At 36.3% G+C, this 23,600-nt stretch overlaps 1 protein-coding gene across 3 annotated transcripts; it reads right to left on the bottom strand.

The window, feature by feature from the left end:
• Nucleotides 1–1,216: 1,216 nt before the first annotated feature.
• LOC147397623 (uncharacterized) lies at nt 1,217–20,280 on the bottom strand. Of its 3 annotated transcripts, none has more exons than XM_086449466.1 (25): nt 20,010–20,280; nt 18,494–18,617; nt 17,967–18,029; nt 15,518–15,619; nt 15,228–15,396; nt 14,985–15,083; nt 12,576–12,725; nt 11,866–11,905; nt 10,857–10,914; nt 10,649–10,731; nt 10,236–10,334; nt 10,008–10,117; nt 9,816–9,934; nt 8,965–9,035; nt 7,832–7,937; nt 6,759–6,898; nt 6,415–6,573; nt 6,238–6,341; nt 5,710–5,885; nt 5,210–5,399; nt 4,733–4,832; nt 3,307–3,475; nt 2,726–2,808; nt 2,547–2,623; nt 1,217–1,760 (listed from the first exon to the last, which is right to left on the bottom strand). In XM_086449466.1, the coding sequence occupies exons 1-25, from the start codon at nt 20,079–20,081 to the stop codon at nt 1,589–1,591; spliced, it is 2,835 nt and encodes a 944-aa protein (XP_086305592.1). In that variant the 5' UTR covers nt 20,082–20,280; the 3' UTR covers nt 1,217–1,588. The 3 variants fall into 3 exon arrangements, with proteins under 3 accessions (XP_086305592.1, XP_086305591.1, XP_086305594.1); XM_086449465.1 differs by having other exon boundaries at nt 10,008–10,123; nt 20,010–20,279; XM_086449468.1 differs by lacking the exon at nt 20,010–20,280 and having other exon boundaries at nt 10,008–10,123; nt 17,971–18,029; nt 18,494–18,574.
• Between the last annotated feature and the right edge of the window lie 3,320 nt (nt 20,281–23,600).

The raw sequence follows: 23,600 nt of genomic DNA, 5'->3' as shown, positions 1-23,600 counted from the left end.
ATCTCAAAATAAAACCATTGTTTATGATGTCCCATCAATCACATGTAAGCTTATTTTGCCGTAATTAATCATTCATTCGAAGATAATGTTGTACGTATAAAGCTTCATGATTAGGATATGTAGAAGCAATTATGTTGAAAACAAACACAACACATCGAACACATCAGACATGGAGCCCTTTAATCCTCCTTCCTGACATTGTAGAAGGATACAACAAGGATTAGAATCATTGACTCACATTAATAACATTTCGTTTGGGAATACAACTGGACATCGATTCTCAAAACCCTACCACTCAGTTTTTTTTTTTTTTTTTTGCATGCAAATTACCATTTGATAAACTAGAAATCACTTTCCATCCATGATTTTAAATATTGTCCAAGATTGAGACAGACTCCTACAATAAATCTCGGTATCATCCACCAACGTTATGGATAGATAAGTCAAACGTATTGAGATTTAAAATCAGGGTTCATTTTTCTCATTGTTGAATGAGATGACTAAAACATATAGGAAAACTCGTCCGAGACAACTCGGTCTCATTCATGGATGAGATGAGGCGTCGAAATGAGTTTTAAAACCATGTTTCAATCTAAACAAGTCAAAAAAGAAAGGAAGCAAGAAGACCATCAGAGCTGCGTCTGCAAAGATTGTAAGCAATAATGGTAAATGGCAAATGGGGTGGTACATTCTCTATTTACAGACTTACAAATCCGTGGAATCCATCAGTCTTCACCCATTTATGACAAAGGTCAGAGTCAGAAAAAGGGCGAACATCATGGTTACCTTGAATTTCAACAAACTTCTTGTAAATTTGAAAATACGAGCACAATTTTGAAGAGTCTACAACAAGCAATGAGCTGATGAGGATACCGCATCACAGAGCATTCCCAGGATATTGACACCGTACACCATGCAGCATAGATGACACAGCAGAGATTCGAAGCTCCTTGAGGACACAGTACCCACAAGGCCTATCCCCCCCATTGGCAGGTCCAGCAAACCTAACTCAACTCCACACACATTAACACCATGTGTCCCACTACTGATCTATATTTTATTCATGATAAAGAAAATAACTATACATTGCAGCCCAAGTAATGAGAATAACACATCTAAGATTGTTCCAGCTTAAAAATAATAGAGAAAAGATAGAACCAGTCACTTGTGACTGCAAAGTTTCACCTTCAGAATTCATTAACTAGAATTGGTGGGGTGGGGAAGGGGGAACTCAAGAGTAACCCCTGCATTTCAATGTGTACCATATAATTTCAAGTTATCTTTTTCTGTTGAAAGTAAATTATGAGCTTAAATAATCCCATTACAGTAAAAAAGCCCAAACCATGAAAGTGTAATGGTCATGACAACGACATCTCATCTGAATGGACCACATAACTCTCTACTTTTTCCCTCAGCCACCAGATTACTAGTAACAGTACAGAGAGCTCAAGCAAAGACAGTAAAAGGAGATGTCTGATCCAATAACTTTCTTGTTAGCCATACATCTCTCATACAAAATTCCAAAAACACCCCACAATTGGGAGAAAGTGTACCTGTCCTTGGCCTCATTTTCTTCTGAGTGTTTTATTCAATTGATTTTGGGTTTGGGCCTTCTCGGTCTCAACAAAAACCAGAGAATTCCAAAAACAACGAAGAATGCAGGTATTGTTGCCATGTCAAACTCTACTTGAACTTTCCTTTCTCTGGTGCAGTGAATTGGATGGAGTAGGGCAATAGTTGCATTTACAGAATCCATAAACCTGCAAGAGAGTGAGTTTGTTCATATGTATACAGAAAAAGGCCCAATTGATATGTATAATCAAATAGATTATCAAAATTATCCATCCATAAGTCTTTTTAATTTTTGGATTAAACCACAACCATCTATGAGACAGATGGAATAAATTTAAGATCAAATCCAACTAAATCTAACTTTAGGCAGCAGTACATTTATTTTACATAAGTAGCGAGAGTTGTACATGATAAGAAAAAGAAGAACAGAACAAATTGACCAGATTGGATGTGTGATGTTGAAACTTGGCAACAAATGTGGTTAGTCCCTATTTTTGGAAATGCGGAAACATTCCCAAACAATATCATTCAAGTTACTTTCAGGAAAGCCAAGAATAATGTGGTCTTTCCTGACAAAGCATGTGATACATCATAAGTTAAATTTACGAAAATGGAGAATTTGACCATTGGTCATTACAACCAGATCTTGTTTCGGATCACCAAAGGGACTGCTACTGTTGGGACACCTCTGCATTATGTCATATTGGCTTGGGATAAAGTGGTCTTCCCCGACACATGCATTTCGGCATCCAACAGTGTTGGAGCCACAGACATGTAGTATGTGCTGCCTTCAATCCCTAACTTTCGTCTAATAAAAAAATTACCATTATTTTTGTGATAGATGACCCAAACTCAACCATTATACAGAGCTCAGTACACTTATGTGTCACTTTAACCCATATTTGAGAAAGTATGATACACCCCACAATCATTAAAAACAAATGGGAAACAAGAAAGCAGTTTGAGTGCCTAACCCCTTGGATGCATCCTCCATAGCTGATAGCAGCCTCATGGCATCCATATATCGCAGTTCTCCAGTAATAGTTGAGATCTGAAACCAGAGACCCATATTGTATTGGTGAATTTTATAAAAAGAAACTTGGAATTAGGATAGGCATATTTAGGGCACAAGACAGCAAGGAAATGCACTCACTCTTCTCCACAGGCCAGTAACTAAGTTGTACTTGTTCACTAGCTCACGCTCCTTGGATTGGAAGAACTTAAAAGTCAGTGCAGCTGGTTTTTGTCAAGTCTACTTTGACTGAAATTTTGTTCCCACAGAAATAATTGAAGGCAGACCACCCTAAATGACATTTCACATGCAAAATTATTTGCCAGAAAAAAGAATGCCACAAACCAAACAGCGCCTTCGAGGAAAAAATGTACGAACATTTGCTAAAAAAATATATATTAGTCTTTGGGTACCAATTTAAAACAATAAAAAGAAAAAGGTGGATTATTCTCATAAAAACAAGGATGCCATAGTCCTGGGGTATGCAGATAATATAATACCATATGACACGGGCGATAAAATCCATTGCCTTGGTCTACGATGGCATCAATCCCCACCCCTTATGATGGCATGCCTCTGATGATTACAGTTCCATGTACTCCCAGGTCCATGGTACCACTTAGTGTTTGCACTTTCACCAAAAATGAGTTAAAATGGAAAAAATGTAAAGACGTTCCAAAACACTTCCCATGTGGTATAGTACTAAATTGTAGGAAGGATACTTGTCTGCTCCATGAGTAGAAGATGAACTGCTGAATTGACAAGTTGTATCGATTCCTCAAGTGTTGTGATGATATAGCTCCGAGCCATTGTGTCAGACTGGAACTGTGAAATGTGCCATCCTTGAGAAGTGATGGATAAAGGGTTGCACCCAACTGACCATACCCAGTCCTATAAAATTGCAGGAAACACATGCCTTAGCAATATAGAAGGTAACGCAGTTAAAGCTTAACAGTAAATACACAAGCTTATTACAGTAGACCATAAGGCATAAGAAAATGAAATGAAGGAAAAAGAATTTAGCAAAATTTCATGAAAAAAAAAACCCCTATTATTGGGGCCTGCAAGGGAAGGATTTTTGTCACTCCATGGAGTAGAAATGATTTTCTTTCTCCAAAATGAATCCCACACATGTCCTCAAAAAAATAAAATAAAAATGGAGGATCATGAGATGGATCAATATTTTCTTTTCTCAAGTCCTCTGTGATGCATTTCAAAATATATGCCATTCTTTATGACCTGGAAAAAAATTGTGATATGGATCTGTTTTGATGTTTCTGGGCTTTCTGATAGAAAAAAAAAATTGTCCTTAATAAGTGCCCATGAATAGAAATTCCAAGGAATCCATGGTGCTTATTTCAACCTCGGTCTGCTGGTGTTTTCAGCCAAAAAAAAAAAATGCGTTGTGTTGTGGAGATGGAGGGTACACTGCAGAGTACTTTTTTTGTTTTTGTGTTGATGGTTTTGGAAAGAACGAAGCTACAAACTTTGAACATGAGTAAATGTCACTCAATCAGGTTTTTGAAATCATTAGTGCTCAACCATCAAGTGAGCTACTGTTCTAAAAGACTCACGTGGTATCAGTATACCCAAGCCAGTGTCAACTATGCAGAGAATTAAATTCTAGGTTTATTGGTGCAGAAAACTGCACTTGGGCCCACTGAAAAGAATATTCGAGAAGAGTTAGGTAGAACTTTGAAGGTTCCTCAGGGGCGGTTGTAAGACTGCTATAGAATAAAGTGGGGAAGATGACCCACTAAGAATGTTTAAAGATTTTCTGTAGCTACTTTGTGAGCCAGGTTGTAGTAAAGAAAATATATCTAGTTTGGTTATGGGTCCCTTGTAAAGTCCAGCCTCTTGGAGACTAGAAGACAACCGCCACACTAATCATTGAAAGTTTATAGTAAGTAAATGGTCATACTCCACAGTATCAACGATTGTGATGATAGGTTGGCAAAAAATGCCTACAGGCATTTTTGTATTTGCGAATGATTCTCATAATCCACACCTTTTTTATTCAATAAATTCATTTTTAACTGGTCCAGAAAGAGAGGAGGGGGAGGGTGTGTTAACAACATCTCCATCCAGATTGTATTTGTTACCCAAGGTACAACCCTGACAAATAAGACATCAGAATATTCAACATACCTCAATCGCTGTTTCATGGGCTTGACTGTAAACCAGGTGAAGGGGGAGCAAACCGGCGAGATGTTCAGCAGCAGCAGCTAAGGCAGCTTTTATTGGTTTCCTGTGAAAAAGAAATGCAATATGTCAAAAAAAAACACTGGTCTCCATATTTGTCATTATCCATTAAGTTTGGAAAACACTGATTTTTTACATCATGAAACACAATGAAAAACAAAATAGAGTTAATTTTTTCCTGTAAAACCCAACAGATTTGGATAATATGGTCTTTGATATCATATGATCAGTGAGCAACAAAATGGATTCACTTAAAAGTCATGGGTGAACTGTGTAAAGCTCAACCCAATTCGTCCAGAACCATTTAGCCCAATTTAGCCAAAAATTATGACCAACATTAAGCTAAATTCTGAATGATCAAAGTTAAAAATCACTAAATGTTAAGGTATTAAAGATTAGACCCTAAATGCTCAAAATATCAACCTCAAGTCCCACAAAAGAGACCGCCCATTACACTGCAGATGGCTTTCCCATGATGATAGTTCCGACTGGACAACAATGACCATGTCAGAAAGCGCCTTTGCCTGATAATGCTTGTCAACTAATAGAGGATCACTATGTATAAACCAAAATACGGGAACTTCCAGAGTAGATCTGGTATGTGCATGTGTTCCTGCATTATCAAAGAAAAATAACAAAGCTTGAATTCCAAGACATGAGATTTGCAGCAACTAGGCCGAATAGAGATCATCATGGTCTAAAAACAACTATATCACAGTGACTTTCAATGGCTACCAATGAGTCGCATCACTTCATGAGTTGTACATACTTTACACAAGTGTAACTCAAGGACTCATCTGACTAGCAATCATCTCATGTTTGTGAGAAGAGGCTACTAGTACAACCAACCCCCCACACAAATAAGAGTAAAAAATAGAAATGGCAGAAAAGGAAAAGGGTGTGAGAAATTTATAGCCGGGTACCTCTAAGTGAACCATGCTCATTCAGCCTTTGCAACTGATGTTGGAGAATGGAGGAGTCGAGATAGGAATGGATAGTTGTTCTGTATGTCCCATTGACTAGCAATAGTGGAACAGCTGCTGCCCGCCGTGCCACTGAAAAGGCCATTGCCAAAGCTGGATCTTCTGAAAGTGTCATCCTACAAACTCACCATCATCAATACAATATGGAGTCATACATGAAATTATCAATTATAAGGGTACATTGCTCTCTTCTTTTTCCTTAGTTCGCCCATGAAATCAAAAGGCCAACAGAAAATTCAATAAGTAACTGGCTGTTGTATCAAATTAAAACATGAAAAACCGAAACTACAAGGTTACTAAAAAAGCGACCAAACTTCTTTTTTTATAGGTAAAAAGCAACCAAACTTTACCTAGTATCCTACTGTGCAAAGGGACTTTTGAGGACATATGAGTAACAAATGATATAGACTAAACAATGCAGAATACAGAAATATGCGGCATAGTGAACAAGCAATGCAGAATACATACAGATGTTGACTAAACATAGCTTTTTGAGATGGTAACAACAAAGAGGAAAGCCCGTTCATGAGAGCTGTGAGATCCACAGGTAGCTGTTTAACATTTCTGACTTTCTGCACAAACAAGACTACAGTGAAAAAGATTTCTGAATTATGAGACCTCTCAACTTATAAACAAATATTATACCTCCTGTGTGATGAAAAACAACTGAAATGATATCTTCTCATAGTAATGATATGCCCCATCAGCAATTGATGGCGAGATAATGTGCCTCATAGACCCCCACAGTGCAGCACCTAGATGAGCAAGGAAAGTATCACGTGCAACAGTGTAGTTTTGGAACTCCTGAATAGGAACATTAGTCATGATGAAACGTTAAAACGTCTAAGCAGTATTAAAATCATTATATAGTTAAGCTTGATCAAAAATCGTGTTTTATCGTCGCTATTCATCAAAACCAATAGTAAAGTATTGCAGTGATAAGTCCCATTTCCACTACAAACCATTTGAAAAATTATTCGAAATCATACCTCATAAGTATCACTGAACAAATTCCAGTTTTCCATTCGTTTTAATGCCTCGTTAGCCTTTTTCTTATGACCTTCATCATACTCCTCACCCTCAAAAGACTCAAGCTCATTTTTCAAATCTCGCATTCTCTCATCAAGCTCTGAAATGTATATAATATGAAAGTCAAAATTGACATACAAAATGCCTTCGCAAATTTTTTTATTCCAACATTTTTTTATCGGTAAAAGCAGATCTATTAGCAGAAGGAAAAGGCCGACATGAACATGTGGAGCCCATTAGAATATCAGAGAAAGTAATCGGTGAGACATAAACTGAGGCTTTTATAAAATGATCTACTGAGAGTCTTGGATATTAAAATATCAAATGGAACATATTGAGGAATCAGAGCAAGTAATCAGCTAGACCTACAGTGGACAGCTATGTAGACAACAAGGAAGGTTCAAAAGTAACATATTATTATGGATTCATACGTCAAAACCCATCCAGGAATCTCCTATGCCAGGAATTTCGAACATATCATATGATTGTCATTGTCCTATCTTTAGCATTCTTGGAGAATACGAATAAATATCATCAATACTCCAAGAAAGGTATATCAAAGGGATGAAAGCAATCATCACACCATTTATTTTCAACTCCTCAAAGGTGGTCCCACCAACCAGTTTATGTTCTTTGAGCAGCGGCGTGATACTTGTATAAGTGAGGGTATGGTGTGTAAGTAGCCCACATCCGCACAGGAACACACACACACACATTATGAGCATTATGAAATTTACTTCATGAACTTAGGCTATTTGAGCATTTTTGCATGTGGGTTTTTGTGTGATAGAAAAGCTATTATGACAGAGGGAAGAAGGACCATGCTTAGCAACCAAAAAGATGAAAAAATGCATAAAATTATTTTCCAAGGATTAGTATATTTTACAACCCTAATCCAGGCAAAACAATGGATAGTTCTTTCCTGGATTTAGTCTATCCAGGACAGAGCTACAGCTGCAACCGAACACCCCCTAAGTGAACTTCCCAGCAAATCAAGCTCACATAAGTATGACAATAGAGAATTAGAGATTACCTTCACAAAGAGCAAGCTTAGCTTTTCTTCCCTTGCAGTGTTTGAATGCAAAAAGCTCATATATATCAATCTCTGCTAAAAGAATATCAATGGCCTGATGATCTTTCTGCATTGTTTAAAAGCACACTTGAGTAAACCAGGAAAGTGCAGCCAAAAGTAAATAAATTTCCCAGAAATTAAAAAAAAAAAACAAGAAGGAGAATATCATCTTCATACGGTTTGAGGGCAGGTCAACTTCAATTCATCTAGAAGATCTCCCTTTTGTTTTTTTTTTTGAGTGCCACAATGGATTTTCTAAACACAAATGGCTTTCATACTTATAAAATCAGTTGTTCCAAATCCATCAAATTTTCACAAAATAGCAGCCCTAATGGCTCTTTAAATTTGAAGTTCTTGAAAACAACCTTTCCCACTTTTTCCTTTGCTTAAAGCTACCCATATTTTTTTTCTGCAAGGTAGGCAAGTGAGACAATCTCCGATAATCCTCTACCCATAGTGATTAAAAGACTAGTTGACTAATCAGTAATTATGTCCTCTATGCTTGGGAAAATCCACTTAAGTCCAAAAAAATAAGGATGTATCTAAGAATCTTCCTGGTGAATCCACAACTAGAGTGAAGATGGTAACGTATTGCCATTGAGCATTGCACAGACATTACATTGCAAACTCCAGTAGGATTCAAGCAGTTCATGTGAGGATTTTGTCCCGTGCTGCCCTCCAAAAGGAACAACTCATTTTGCAAAGAACCAAAGCTCCTGAATCTTTAAAGCCGGAAAAACTGTAATGTCCCTAATCATGGTGCTACTGTAGAAAGAACATAAAGAAAGAGGTAATCGTGCTCCCACCTGCACTCTTTTGTTATCAAACCAAAATAGCAACTTTGACTCTTTTAGATACTAACAAAATCTAGAACTCCAAAAAAGCTTTCATCCTAATCTGTTAAAGAACCCTTTGACAAGGAAACCTTTAATCATAGCTTTATGATGTGCAATTTCCAACTACTTCTCAATAAAAATTAAGAACCGTCCACTCCATAAATTGAAGCCCAATGTTGAAGAACTTTCAGCATTATTCCATCAGTGTATAGTTGGTCCTACCAAAATTACAGAAGTGAAAGAAGATAGAGGACATACATCACCCAAAACTGCAAACCTTTCCTGGATTGCACCTTGCAAATGATCTTCAGCTTCATCTTCCGTAATTTCTGAAAGACACAAAGAAATTATGAGTTAATGCTACTGCAGAAAGAGTCGATGTCATAAACAGAAAAACGTCAATACAGCAAAATGATAAATTAACATCCTCACAGATATGCTGATATGCTATCATGATGTTCATTGACATATAAAAGATATATATACATATAGCGATCCATGGGGTAGTCGATGACCGTAATGAAAAGATACATTTATTAGTGATCAATATTTATCACCAATTTGGAAAGTTGTGGAAGCATCAATTACATGAGGCAGAAACAGATGATAGCAATGAAAAGCTTATTTTCTTACTAATCAAGATAGTTAATGCCGACTTACAGGTCATTGAAACATCAATTAGATGAGAATGAAATAGACTGAAAGAGGAAGGCTTCAAAGGCTTCCAAACTAGGTAAAGCATATTCGTTTTAAAATTAAACAAACATATCACAAGTGGCTGTCTATAATAGTATGTCTGGCACAAACAAAAAGTTGGCAATGATTCATCTGGGTTGACGTCTCAGTTCTCAAACCCCATAAACTCATCCTTGCTCCAGAAATACTTCAAAATAAACTGTAACCTGTTTTACTCAAGCAACATTACATGCTATTCCCTTGTTAAATGTTACATCAGTTCAATTTGCATCTTATTAATGTCAATCAGTACCAATATAACATTAGAAACTGGGTAAGTGCTAATGCAACCAACTGATAAGTTCTGGAGCCATGCATTCTGCAGAGGACAACACAAATTGCATGAAAATACAAGAATAGCTATGAAATAGTACCTTGTACTGAACCAATGGTTTTCTCCACATTTGGCAAGCTAAGTTCTGTGCGCACACCTTCTCCTCCAACAGAAGGACCCCATGAGAAAGGGCCGGCGCTCAAATCGATAAATGCCCACCTGATACAAAAATAATACCTAAGCCTCAAAGACGTGCTGACAAGAGAGAGAGAGAGAGAGAGAGAGAGAGAACCTATCTCTTCCTATCCATGTGTCTGTGAGACATTCAGTGTGAAGACCGACTAATTCCCCACGTTTTAATTCTTTTTCCAGGAGGAGCTTCATATCTTCGTTCTTCCCATTCTTTAACTTGAAGTACAAAAATAAAAATAAGGAAATATAATGAAACAAAATTTAGTTTAATCTCAGCCCTGCAAGGTTTATGATTTATGACCAGGAAAATTGCCAAGTGACTGAATACCTGTACAAGTTTGCTATGCAGGATATCAACAGCAGCCTTTCCTTGATATAACTTCTCAACATTATTCAAAGCATCTAGGCAGATGTTTGACCATTCTACCTGGGCAGCATACAATGGCACATAAAAGCCTTCAAAATTGTACATTTAAACCATTAAAGCTTCAAATTCCGGAGTTCATTTTGTGCAGCCAGGCATTTCCAAATGAGTTCTAACTGTTACTATATGTTTAGCATATGAATGAATAAAATTGCTTACCAAAAAGATGAATTAATTGGATACAATTGAAGTAAATCTCATGGACAGTTGAAATAGTTATTTTAAAAGCCATCAAAAAGAAAGTTGATTTTAACTTGAACTCTTGAAAAATATGATTTACAATTTTCACGAGTTCTAGAAACAGAATGAATACTTACTGTATCAATATCCTCAGTGGTTGTCCAAGCAAACTTTGTCATAGGATGCTTTTCATATAGAGGTCTTTTAATCTTGTTAAGAGCTGAAAAGAGAATTTCTTACTGATTTATTAGTAACCTCATCTGTAGACAACTTATGAACTAATGAGTATGCCACCCCACCATTCCTGAGATAAAAGAAGAAAAATAAACAAAAGTTGCTACCTACCAAGAACACTTTCTTGGATGCTTCCTGACTGAAGAATTTTCTCTTGCAAGCTCTTATTCTGTAATAACAAAGCTCAGTGAGTAAGTATAGAGTCTGGACAAGGATAAAACATCTAGAGAAAGACAAACAAAGTGACACAGTAATAAGTGCAAGTGATGCCTGACTGATATCAGAAGAGTTAGGTGATGCCTTGGGTATAGGGGTTCCTCAAGAGAGGGGATCAATCATTTCGCTATTTATTTATGGGATTTGATTTTTCCAATGAATTTTATCTCTTCCAGTTTCATTTAACCCTTTTTACTTCATCCCAGAGCACCAGATACAAAAAATTCTACAAAATAGGCAGAAATTTAATGGAAAAATCATCTCTTATTTAGTTCACTAACAATAAAGAGATAAATAATTGGAAAAGAAATATATTTATCGATTGATTTAGAAGGTGCATAAACAAAGAGGTACCAACTTTAGACATCTATTTGGATAACCAAATCAAACTGGATTTATAGAATTTTACAGAGTGGTAAATGTGGAAATTTATTTTCAAATTGAAAAGACAACCGAATCGTAAATCCATGTCTACGGTGACATAGTGTACATCAACTGAACAATAGACGAGATTAATAATAAGAATAAGAAGAAGAAATAACCTCTATATCAATAGTTCCATACACATTTATTTTTTATTAATGTGTTATAAACATGTAAGTTTGATTTTATATGTATAGCCTATGCAAACACTTAAACGCCCGGCGCCCTTGGTACCTAGTGAATGTTTTGTACTAGTGCCAGCCTAGACTCTGTTTTAGCTCAAGAAGTCCCAGATAGATGAAACACTCGCATAGATTTTTCCCATGCGAAGCCTTAACTACACAGACTGACCAAAAAAGTCCAATAAAACTATAAAGGTGGCATACTTTCTTAACAGGATACCCATCCTCAAAGGAATGAACAACCAAAAGAAAATGAGATGCAAAAAAACAAACTTTGAACCAAGTAAACTGGAAACTACCTCTTTAAGAAAACTTATTTCCGAATCAGATAACCCTCTCCTGCAAACAAGTACAGAACTTCATTACGGGGAAATGAGAGAGAAAAAATATTATCAAATAGATCACAACTACAAAGAAAAGGCAAGCTATGGTTGTTGAATACAGACAACCAAAAGACAATCTTTATTATATTCGAAAACTTGACCTATTCGTCTGAAACATAAACATATTCATATGCATAAAGACCACCAAGAGCATGACCTAATGTAGGAAACCTTTGATTGAGCCACTCCTAAATCATGGAGGATATGGATAAACTGCAATCCTCTAATAATTATGCACCATCATCCAGACCTTATCGCAAATACTGGGTTGATAAGGATCCTACTTCACCATTCAACTCTATTTCGAGCCACATCTAAGTCAAGGCAAGCGTTCATTAAGTTTATAACCCATCCTGTGTTTTCATCTCTGCCTGAGTATAGATTAGGCTTGTGGTACCAATCCCAAGCCCAGATGAAAAAGGATGATCACTTCACGTAAAAGAGTTTTGAGGTGCTTTATTGAAAATATTATGCTTCTCAGTCTTATCAGACTATAGTCTCTAACAACAACAAGATCATCTTCAAACTGAATACAACTTCTAAAAGCTTAGGACGTTAAGATGATACAAGTGCATTACTTGTTTGGATCAGAAAATCATTATAAAGTTCCTTATTAGAACACCTACCGATAGCCATATTTAGCACTTTTAATTTCATGCTTGGGATTCAAGATAAAAAGGTTATATGCATCCTCAAGTTGAAGATAGTCAATAAGACTTGTGAAAAGCAACTCCATAGCATCGACATCTACTTGCCAAAGAACATTTTCATCATCCCTGTAAGCACGAACATCAAAAGAAATTAATAGAAGCATTTGAAGGGATATTCAACCTAACTTGCATGTAGGAATCACTAAGCATGTTAGCAAACTGAAAGATTTAAATCTAAGCATGGGAATGCAAAATCCAGTAAAACTGTAAAAGTTAAGCCATACAAAATGTGTAGATTGATTGTTTCATAAACAATCAAAATCATCTATTAAAAGAAAACCATAAAAGGTAGTCATATATTATGTAAATGTAGGTCCATCATTTGATGCAGTGTCAATAAACATGAGATCTAGGTAGGGATGTCAATTTGGCCCGCTACCCCACTCATCCAGCCTGGTCCAGCCTGAAAAACAAGGTTTAGGGCCTTGCTTTTGAGCCCGCAAAGGAAGCTCAGGCTCAAAACTTTCCAACAAATACATTTGGACCGGGCTAGGGCTTAATAATGCCCAACATGACCCAGCCCACTACTATATTGTATATATGTACTAAAATAGGTGGTAAAAACAAAAAACATAAAGTTGGAATAGGTGGTGGCAATTTTAGCATGACACAAAATTAGTGGGTTTGGGTCAAGCCTAATTGCATTTGGGGTATTACCATAAATTTTTAAGGTTAAAGGGGTAAAAGATGAAAAACAATAAAGTGGGTTAAAGGGGTAAGAGAGGAAATGTAATAAAGTTATAGGGGGTGAAATGTAAAAGAAATAAAGTGAATCCCACAAAACTATAGCTTGATGGGAGGGTTAACAGCATAAAAGTGAAATAAATAAAGTTGGAAAGGTATAATTAAAGAATTTTGAAGTTAAATGGGTAAAAAATGAAAAACAATAAAATAGGTTAAAAGGGGTAAAAGATGAAATATAATAACGTTAGAGAAGTGAAAATAAAGTTGAGGGCGTAAATAGAAAATCAATAAAGTGGTTAAAGTGGATCCCACACAAAGGTTTGTGTCTCACAACTGTACCAACTAAGTTGTGCTTTACTATATAGTTGTCATATGTAATTAAATTTATGATTTTGTAACAAAAAATAACCACAACATCATAAAATAACAAATTTACTCTTAGTTCTAACATTTTTTTTTAACTACAGTAGAGATTAGAGGCTTATTTTGATGAAAAGTAGCATCAAACAATTCCAAACAACTTCAAAGGTGCATGAATTTAATGTGTTTATAAAATTCAAAAATAATCCGAGTCTAACCCAAACCGTCAGGGTTATGCTTAGCTTAGTCGATTTAGACCCAATAAGGGTTTAGGGCTAATCTAAGGTACAACCCCGCCTCTTTAGGGCTCATCCAAACCCAGCCCGAACTCACCCATTGAAAGCCCTAGATCTAGGCACATTTACAAGGGTGAGTAGTAGAGCGGGTTGAGCCCAAGCCAAATACTCGCTACAGACAACTAAGCAAGATTTTCAGCCAGACTTACAGATAGTACATAAGGGGCCAAATGTTAATTACAAAATATTATAAAAAGGTTTAAGATTTTTAGCCTTCTATTTGATAAAGCCTTCTTGCAAAGTTATTCTTTTAGTCTTGCCATTCATCATTGTCTACACCTCATCCCAAAGATGAATCCTATTTGACCATTTAACTCTATCATGAACCATAACTTCAGTCTAGTTACGTTCCTTCATATTTTGGCCCGTTCATAGATTGATTAAATTAATCGAGCAATCAACATCACATCTGATTTAGGCTTTCTTATTTTAATAGAGAAGAGCAAGTCAATCAAGCATGTGTTTATCTTCTTCTTTTTTCCACAGAAATGATATAAAACCACTGAAATTGAGTATTTACGGTTATACATAGTGTACTTAGGTTGTTTGAGGACCATCGATCATGGTTATCGACCATTCAAAGGGCTTGCTTGGTTAGTATTCTAACATTAAATGATTAAGATCGAGTTAATGAACAAGTAATATCATATATAATATAACAGACTAACAGGTAAAACCCAAAATCATCATTTATATGGATGGAATGTTCACTAGTTGAGCGCATAGGCGCCTAGGCAATTAGCATATCAAATGCATGGGGGCTTACCTAGGATCTCTGAAAACCATTAGTATATCAATGAATTCCAATATCAACATAAAACTGCCTTTTATCCCCAAAATCAAATAAGATAAAGGTCCCTGCTTAATGGAATAGGACAAACCATTGAGATGTGCCCATGTCACTATGTACGCAGATTCACCTCAATAGTATGCCAAACTCCATATGCACAAACAGTCTGAGATCAGGGCTGATGTAATATTTTACCTGGTATCAGATATATTATCCTTGCGCGATAGGACCTTAATGGCATGCTCAAAAACAGAAGTAACCTTTTCTCCCATTTGTATGGCATGAACAGAGAAACTGCACACAGGCATATCAACAATAGTAATCAAGAAAAAGTGCACCAAGTTTCCTAGGAATCAGAACTAAAAAATGTATCATGTGCGGAATAAGCCAATCTAGCTTTTGAACTAAAAAGAAGAGCAAGAAGCAGAAAAAAGTTACTTGTAATTTATGTGACTGACAGTAGGAAGATAAGGAGTATGTCCTTTATCTATGGTAACTTTGTAAAATGGACTGAGAGTCTCTCCAATAGGTGGAACTCGCGTATGTTCAAAAATGTGATCAATTTTTGTGAACCAGCGCTCCAATTCTTCAGGACCAAGCTTGAATTCTAAAGAAAATGTGACAAACAAAACCATTAAAAAAAGACATAAAACAAACACACACAATCAGATAGATACAAAAGATTAAACCAACAAACAGAACTTGATGTTGAAAAACAGTATCATTACCCTGGTTCCCATTTCCCTCAAATCCTATGAAAATGAAATTCACAGGGACTGGAATGTACATAGAATCAACTTCCGAGAGCTTCATGTAATTTGCAATGTTACCTGAGATAAAAGATCAAAAGAATCAAGATGCTTCAAAGGACCTAATCACCACCCAGTTCAAATTAGTACTGACTAAAATTTGATTCATCCTGAAAAAACTAGGCTTTAACACATAAATTAATGGTGGAAACAACTAAGTATTCAATCTATTGTGCTAAGAAGTTAAAACCTAAGTAAAACCAATGGATTTTCCTATTTCTTACTAGTAAATAAGGAAATTTTATAGAAGAAAAATCAGCAAGTAGGTGAAACATACCAAGACACAAATAGAAAAAACACAACAAAGCTACATACAAATAAGATCCAAAGATCAAACTATCCTATTTAAAAACAAAGTCCTCGATGAAAACCCCTGGAATTTCACGTGCATCTTTGAACAAAGGAACGTGTGAGCTTTGATACTCATGAAGATGTCGTAGATTGATCCCTTGCTTCCCTTCAAACACAAGTATTATACAATAGACTATAAGTTGGGACTGAATAACGCTTTAAATTATTGAAAATAGTCTTATCAAAAAGGGCCAGAAGTTAATCAATGTTAACCCTTGATTTTACATAATTTGAATAATTGATGAAAGTAACAAATTCCCTCCCCATGAGTGATACCCTTGAGCCCGAGACATATGGGTGTTCATAAACATCTTGTCCCATTGTTACTAAATCTTTCGTTTCACTTTATGGGGTGTATGACGCACCTATTGGATATTTTTTTCTTCTTTTTTTGGTATGAAAAATGTATTAGAAAAGAAAGCAGGTCAAGATGACCAGCAGAGGAACAAAATACACTAAAAACAAGCCCAAGCACCACAAATTCCAGTCACAGCACTAAGCCACATAGAAATTTTCTTTTCCGGATGAATGACAAATCACACGATTATTAGAAAGCACACGAATAGGTACATCGTTGGACGTAACATTTACGCTCAGAAATGAAGTTCCAGACCATCCATTTTAAGGGGCAAGGTGAAAGTACAAAATCAACACAAAGAAATCCTTACATTGCCACAATCCGTACAGTGTGACTTTAGCCAGGACAAAGAGAGAATACACCAATAAAAGCTTAAACCTGGGAGCAACCATTTCCATTATCTTGGTTATATCATCCGCTATAATGGAAAGATTTTGAAGAGTGTGTTACCCATAAATTTAGAGGTAGGTGGTTTAGGTGAAGTGTGCTTCCAAAATGATAAGTGACTAATGCATAACAATGAAATTAAAAGAAAATATTTATAAAACAACAATAAAAATGGCTATTCTTTATGGGATTGAATTTTAAGTAATCAAGAAACAACATCATCAATAAAAGAATGCAAAAAAGATGAAGATGGTGAGATGGAAGAGTAGAACAAGATTAAGACAGGTAAGATTATAAATAAATATGTTTTGGAAATGTAGGATTAGCCCCACAAGTTGATAAATTACAGGAAAGTCGATTTGGGACAGTTTGGTCATTTGCAATGAAGATTAACGACAACACCAACTAGAAGGCATGTGCAAGTTGAAGATTCTAAAAGGTTGAGAGGAAACCCAAGAAGGGTGGGAATTAAGGTAGTGACAGCATATACAAGGACGCCTGGATTGAAGTAACATATGCTTTGGATACAATGAATGGAGGAACAAGATTATCTCAACTGATCCCATATGTTTTGGGATAATACTTTAAAGATGATGAAATAATCTGGGCCATCATTAAAGAAAAGTTATTCCCTTGTTTCACCATCCTATTTTCTTGTCTCACTATCATCAAGTCCATTTTTAATGTTGGCATACATCCATGACCAAGCTTCAAAGAATATAATCATTCAAACCATAAACAACACTAGTTGAAGAACCATTAGGCCCAAAATCTAATATGAGACTTCTTCATAAATCATATTTTTTTTATAAGCAAAAGATTTTATTAAAAAACAAGGCCGGGCAAGATGACCGATCAAGCACAGCAGATACAACAAGATTAACTGAAATTGATATAACACACCCTCTCCCAATTGCCTATGAAATCTTCATAAAATACACACCTGAACTCCTTGCAAATTTTCAACCAAAAAAAAAAACCAAACCCAAAATTGAGATAAAGATGGATTGAGAGTCACTAGCTTTGCCCTCACAGACACAGTTGTTTCTTTCCTTCATAAATCAGAAGATGTGTGTGCAGACATCAAGTACATATTAGTTCCAACTGTGATAAAATAGAGCATGCTTAGTTTGATGATGCATAAGCATAGTATACAAATAATGGCAAAGCCATAAGCACAACATCTATTCAAAATGATCTCATCTTTTTCATGCTTCTTGTTCTTCAATAACCATGTTTATCAAAGAAAAAGAATTGCAATACACATGTTACCTGCCTTTGTGTAGTTGAAAACACCCATTTTGCCAGGGCTAGAAGATTCCAGGTCGTTAAAGTCTGAAAAATGGAAGGTATCAGTAAAGATATTGGGATGAAAATCCATCCAATTTTGATAGGAAAATGGGCATAATCGATAAACTCCTAAATATGAATACGTACACACATGCACACAAGTAGATACACTGATAAACATACCTACCACTCTACCACCCACCCACAGACCCAAATGAATTCACACACGACATGCATGCATAGGCACACATAAAGAACAAGTCAATGGTTTAAAAAAAAAAAAACATGCGGTAAGATAATGCAAGATGTCTTTATTCCACGAAATAGGGTCACATCAAAACCATACATCAGTTAATCATGTCTTATTGTTTATGTTACTAATATAAAAGAACATTTTGAATGATGGGAACTTGGACTTAACTTAAAACTGATAAGCCCATGACCACAATACAACCATTAATGAGAAATGGAAAATTAGAAAATGTCATAGATCCATGAAATTGACTTACCAGAATGCATAACAGATTCACTCCAAAATCGACTCTTCTCTTTAAGGTTGAATAAGGAAAATACTGATGATCTCCCAATTCGACGAGATCCCAATGAAGATCCATATGACCCGGCAGCTAAGAACTGAAAAACATTATCCAGCTATCAGTAAAACGTATCATATTTAAATAATTCACTGTCATTGTTTAGACTTCTCAAATGAAGACAGACACATCTGAATGTCCTAACGTAGGAGCCTCGATTAGTCAAAGAAAAGACTCTGTGCATCAACTAAAACAAATCATGCCACTATATAAACTTCATGATTTCCTGTAAAGCTTATAGGTTTCATAGTTGAGAGCCTGATTCCATGAGTAGTTGAGTTCAACACACTATCTTCAAATCACACTGTTGGTACACAGAGAAAAGGTCGACATTTTTTTAATCCTTACCACTGACGGATGTAATGTACCTCTTTAAGGATTGTGGGTGCCGTAGTCAGGTCTAACAAACTCTCAATATCCACTTAAATCCCCAAAGAACCAAGCTATAGAGCAAGTACATCATTTCTTAGTGAATAAAAAATGTTAAAATAGTGCTGGAACCAAATCCCTCCTTTTTATGGTCCGCTACTCATATTACATTGACCCTCTTCTGCTTCATCACGCGATTAGGAGTGAGATTGCCTCCCCGTGACCAGTGCCTGTCATCCCATCCCCTCGTCGAAGTCCACCCCCGGATCCTCTGGGATTGAATATCCATCCCTTGCCGACAGCGCCGGAAGAGAGGAAAGAAATAGTGGTTTAGGTGAGCAGTGGGGAAAAGAGGATGAATCTCATGCTTCGCTAACCATTTCCGCACAACCCGCTCTGAATCAAATCTTGGATTGATCTCCTCGCCTTCTACGGAGTGGTGAGAAGCTGCTAAGGAAGAAACAGTTGAATGTGGGGAGGAAGCGATCTCATTCAATCATTTTTTGGGTTGGACGTTCATCATTTCTTACACCACTATCGGCAGATCTCGATAGTGCAATCTACCTCTCTCAAAAATCTAAGTGTGAAATACAGGATGCAGCAAATTTTAAGATTCTTCTTTGGACATTACGATCGTTTACACACACTCAATAGTCAAAATTTCTATTGGATTTAGAGGGAACTGAATTCAACAGGGATTGGGCGGGCTCTAATGTGCATCGTTTCAATTGGTCTCCAACTGCTTCTAGATTCAGTTTGAAGGTGTTTCTCAAGGGTTCTACGAGTAAATTTCAGCTGATAATTGGATATTACCAAACAACTAAACTTCAAATGAATCATACAAAATATGATCGAATAACCAGTTGATAGAGAAAAATAAGCAACAATTTCGTCTTTTGAACTTAATATCCAATTGGATACAAAATTACAGGTATCAGAAGATCACCAAAAACAGAAAATAATCAAAACTATGGAGAATTACAAGGAAAATAGACAGAAAACAACAGAAGTAGAGAGGAAAAAACGAGGGTTTTCGACTATATAGACTTCGAAGAGTGCTTACCAAAAGAAGTAGAGCGATCAGATATAGAGAGAAGATCAACCTCGTAGCATGGGATCTGGATCTGAGATCCATCTCTTCTCTGTCGAAAACCTCGAAAATTGGAGAGGCTTTAATGGCGGGAAGACGGATTTAGGGGAGAGAGAGAAGTCGGGGAAAAGAAGTTTCGAAGACTCGGTGACAAGTAGACTAGAGACTGCTCTGTGAAGTATGGGTTCACCAGACAAGGGGCTCTCGAACAATTGCGAGGGACTTGAATCGATTAACGTGAGTGCAAGTGCTGTCCTCGCTCACCTAAATCGATTTACGCTATAAAACCAAGGTACCGTTTGCCAATTATTCTCATTAGAATTGATTATTTAAAAAAATGATTATTAACAGAGAAATATAGAATTTGATTGTCTATAAAATTTCAGTTTTCAATTTTTTAACATCGATTCATACTCTAGTCTTCTTCATGGATATCCAAAAATAACATAGTAATTCATGGTCTAGTTATCACCTGTATTGGGTTGTGAGACCTATGTAATTCATCGACAATTTCAATTCTAAAGACATTCATATGCTTTTAATGTAGGTATTGAGAAAAATTCAAATTTTGGATTTGGATGTAACAAAAATATATTTTAACTAAATTGAATGGTTGAGACATACATGAATGCATGGTCCTAAAGTAAAAAAAAATCACCCCTGTTAAGGTATCGTAATTTTGTAGGCATCCACTTTTCAAGATACAATAACCCACGCTCTAAAGGGATACTACAATTTGAACGAAACAACGAATTTAATTGTGTGCTCTCCTAAACAATATAATGCAATTATAATGGTGAGTAGTTGACAATAGGTTGTGAATAAAAGAGTATTTGTTGAGAAAACTGAATCTGAAAGAATTGAGAGATTAATGAAATTAAATATAAGGGATGTGGTTGTTCAAACAGTCATAAACCCCCTTATTCGTGTCTCTCAAACACAAAAGACTTGTACGGACACCACAAACAGGGCATTATCGAATTGGGTTTCCCACAGATGTTGGTTTAGATTCTTTAAAATAAAATTTCAACAAAAAACTAAATTAAGTTAATTCCCGAGTCTGGTCTGGTCCATGCATGTGTGTGAAACACATATGATGCGCATCGCCAACACACACACGCTAAGGGTATGTGTTGATTGCACATGGAAAATATGGTGGAAAATCAATTTCCATGGAAAATCAATTTCTATGGAAAATGACATTTTTCAAGTGTTTGATTGCACATGGAAATGGAAATTCATTTTCCACCCTATTCAAAAATTCCACTAAATCATGGATTTCACTTTCCCACCCATATTGGTGGGAAAATGAAATCCACCCATATTTTTCATCCTCAATTATTCCCTACCACCACCACCACCATTACACTAACCTCGTCGTCGTCGTCATCGCCGTCGTCACCATCGCCATCCCCGTCGACTCCGTCTCCGACCACCTTCTCTCTTTCTCTCTTCTTCTTTTTCTTCTTCTCCTTCTCCATCCCTCACCTCCTCCGCTACCACCACCACGTTCTCCCCCCATCTTCCTCACTAACCTCTATCGTTGCCATCGTCGCCGCCTCCACCGTCGTCGTCATCGCCGTCTCCTCCACCGTCGTCGCAACCGCCGCCACCACCTTCTTCGCCCCCTCTCTCTTCCTTGTCATCTTCTTCTTCCTCTCCCCCTCCTCCATCTTCTTCCTCATTCTCCGCTTCTTCTTTTTTCTCATATTTTTTCCATGATTTTATCCAAGTGAAATCAAACAATGGAATTTGATTTTCCAACTCTACCTATTTTCCACAACTAATTTTTCATGGATTTCAAATTCCATGGAAAGTGACTTTCCATGCAATCAAACATACCCTAAGAGTTGTCGAAAGTTGGATCCAAAGCCCACTAGAAGCCTTGGGTTTCCTTCTTGGGCCTCATTGTGTGCGCAAGACAACCTATTGTCTCTATTAAGGCTAATAGAAACACAACGTAATAAGAGTTTAATTCCAACTTCTCTTTTATTTGATGTGTAACTAAATAAAAAATAGATCAAAAATCAAAATCACAACTAAACAAATGGGTTTCTCTCACGGATTAAATGCAAAGCATTACACTTATAATGCAATTGCTCCTCCACTAGTCCATGATACCTCGTATTAATGTTTTTAAAGACCTACTTCTCATGACACTTACAACTGACATGAGAAGCGGTCTTGATTTTCTAATTGTTCGAACTCAGGAATGGCTCAAGTACCCAAGTTGACTCAGTCAAATTATGTTCCCATTATCTCTTTGAGTCGGGTTTAATTGATTGTCCTTGAATCGAAAGTGATTAAGGTTTACTCCTATCCACTTCATTGGAGATTGCTACTTGGGTAGTTTTTTTTTTTCCAAGGTAACCTTCCCTATCAAGTTAACTTGAAAGGTGTCATCCTCATATGACTAATGTAGTATTTTTTTTTTCATTTGTCGATTAGAGGAGACCTATCTCATGATAATAAGTGGATAAAAGACTAAAGGCATATGTAAGTTTGTGAGACAGAGGTAGGAGGGAAAAAAAGTCCAATGACCATAAGGGAGTGTGTGTGTGTGTGTGTGTGAGAGAGAGAGAGAGAGAGAGAGAGAGAGAGAGAGAGAAGGTGAAGTCTAATAAGCATATGGTCAAGCTCCCTATTACTTTGGGCCGAGCCACCTATCCATTGCATACGAGGGTTGACTATGACTTTGGGCTGAACTACCTGCTATTGACTATGACTTTGGGCCAAACCACCTATCCATTGCATAGGGGTCGGCCACTACATTGGGCCGAGCCTTCTACACATATATGAGGGTGTCAACATCTTAAGGTATGCTCTCTTCGATCAAGTTTGGAAAGATTTTCAGGTTAGATTTAGGTTGAATATATCTTATTCAAATCTCAATGTAATTTTCTCTATCTCTAAGATTATTTTGCTAATCCCAATTAATGTTTAAATTTGGTTCTCACATCCCATATATATCTATGTATTTGCTAAGTAACCGAGGTTATATTGATCAACAGTGAAGATGGGTTCAACAAGACAATAACATAGGTCATAGAATCAATACTCCATATTGCAATTACAATTATATCTATATTTAAAAAAATTATTCAAACTATAAAAATACATTCAATACTTGTTACAATAACATGTTCATGAATTTACTAAAATATATTCATATCAAGGATGTTTTTGTAAAAAAAAAACATTGATGAGGGTACTTTTATAATTTATACATGTAAGTAAATGTACCTTTTTTTAGAGTATTTTTTCGAATTCATATGCATATTATTATGGCAAGTACCGATGACTATTTTTCTAATTTAAAATTTTCTTCGAGCAGAAGTACTTTTGTAAATTTATGTGCAAGTAGGTCTATATAACAAGTACTGACGTTATTTTTTTGTAATAAGGGCTATTTAGTAATTTTGATATGCATAGGTTGGAGTCAAATAATTTTGCAAAACTTTTTGTGCGGCAAATCATTTGCTGAAATTTCGTACAAATTTAGGTGATGATGCAAAATTTTCGCAATGCAAATCATTTGCACCGTGTATCTAAGCACCCATAAAA

Source organism: Akebia trifoliata, chromosome 8 (assembly GCF_017979445.1).
Source record: "Akebia trifoliata isolate Shusen 1 chromosome 8, ASM1797944v1, whole genome shotgun sequence".
NCBI classification, from domain to species: domain Eukaryota; kingdom Viridiplantae; phylum Streptophyta; class Magnoliopsida; order Ranunculales; family Lardizabalaceae; genus Akebia; species Akebia trifoliata.
This window is presented reverse-complemented; position numbering and strand designations above follow the sequence as displayed.

Bases quoted from the DNA above. Each gene is read 5' to 3' on its own strand.
- LOC147397623 (XM_086449465.1), bottom strand. From the start codon at position 20,081: ATGGATCTCAGATCCAGATCCCATGCTACGAGGTTGATCTTCTCTCTA. The intron at 10,732-10,856 runs GTAGGTAGCAAC...TTCTCTTTTCAG, and splicing joins CATCCAAGAAAGTGTTCTTG to CTCTTAACAAGATTAAAAGA. The intron at 4,833-5,209 runs GTTGATATTTTG...TCTTTTTCACAG, and splicing joins TCTCTTTTGTGGGACTTGAG to GAAACCAATAAAAGCTGCCT.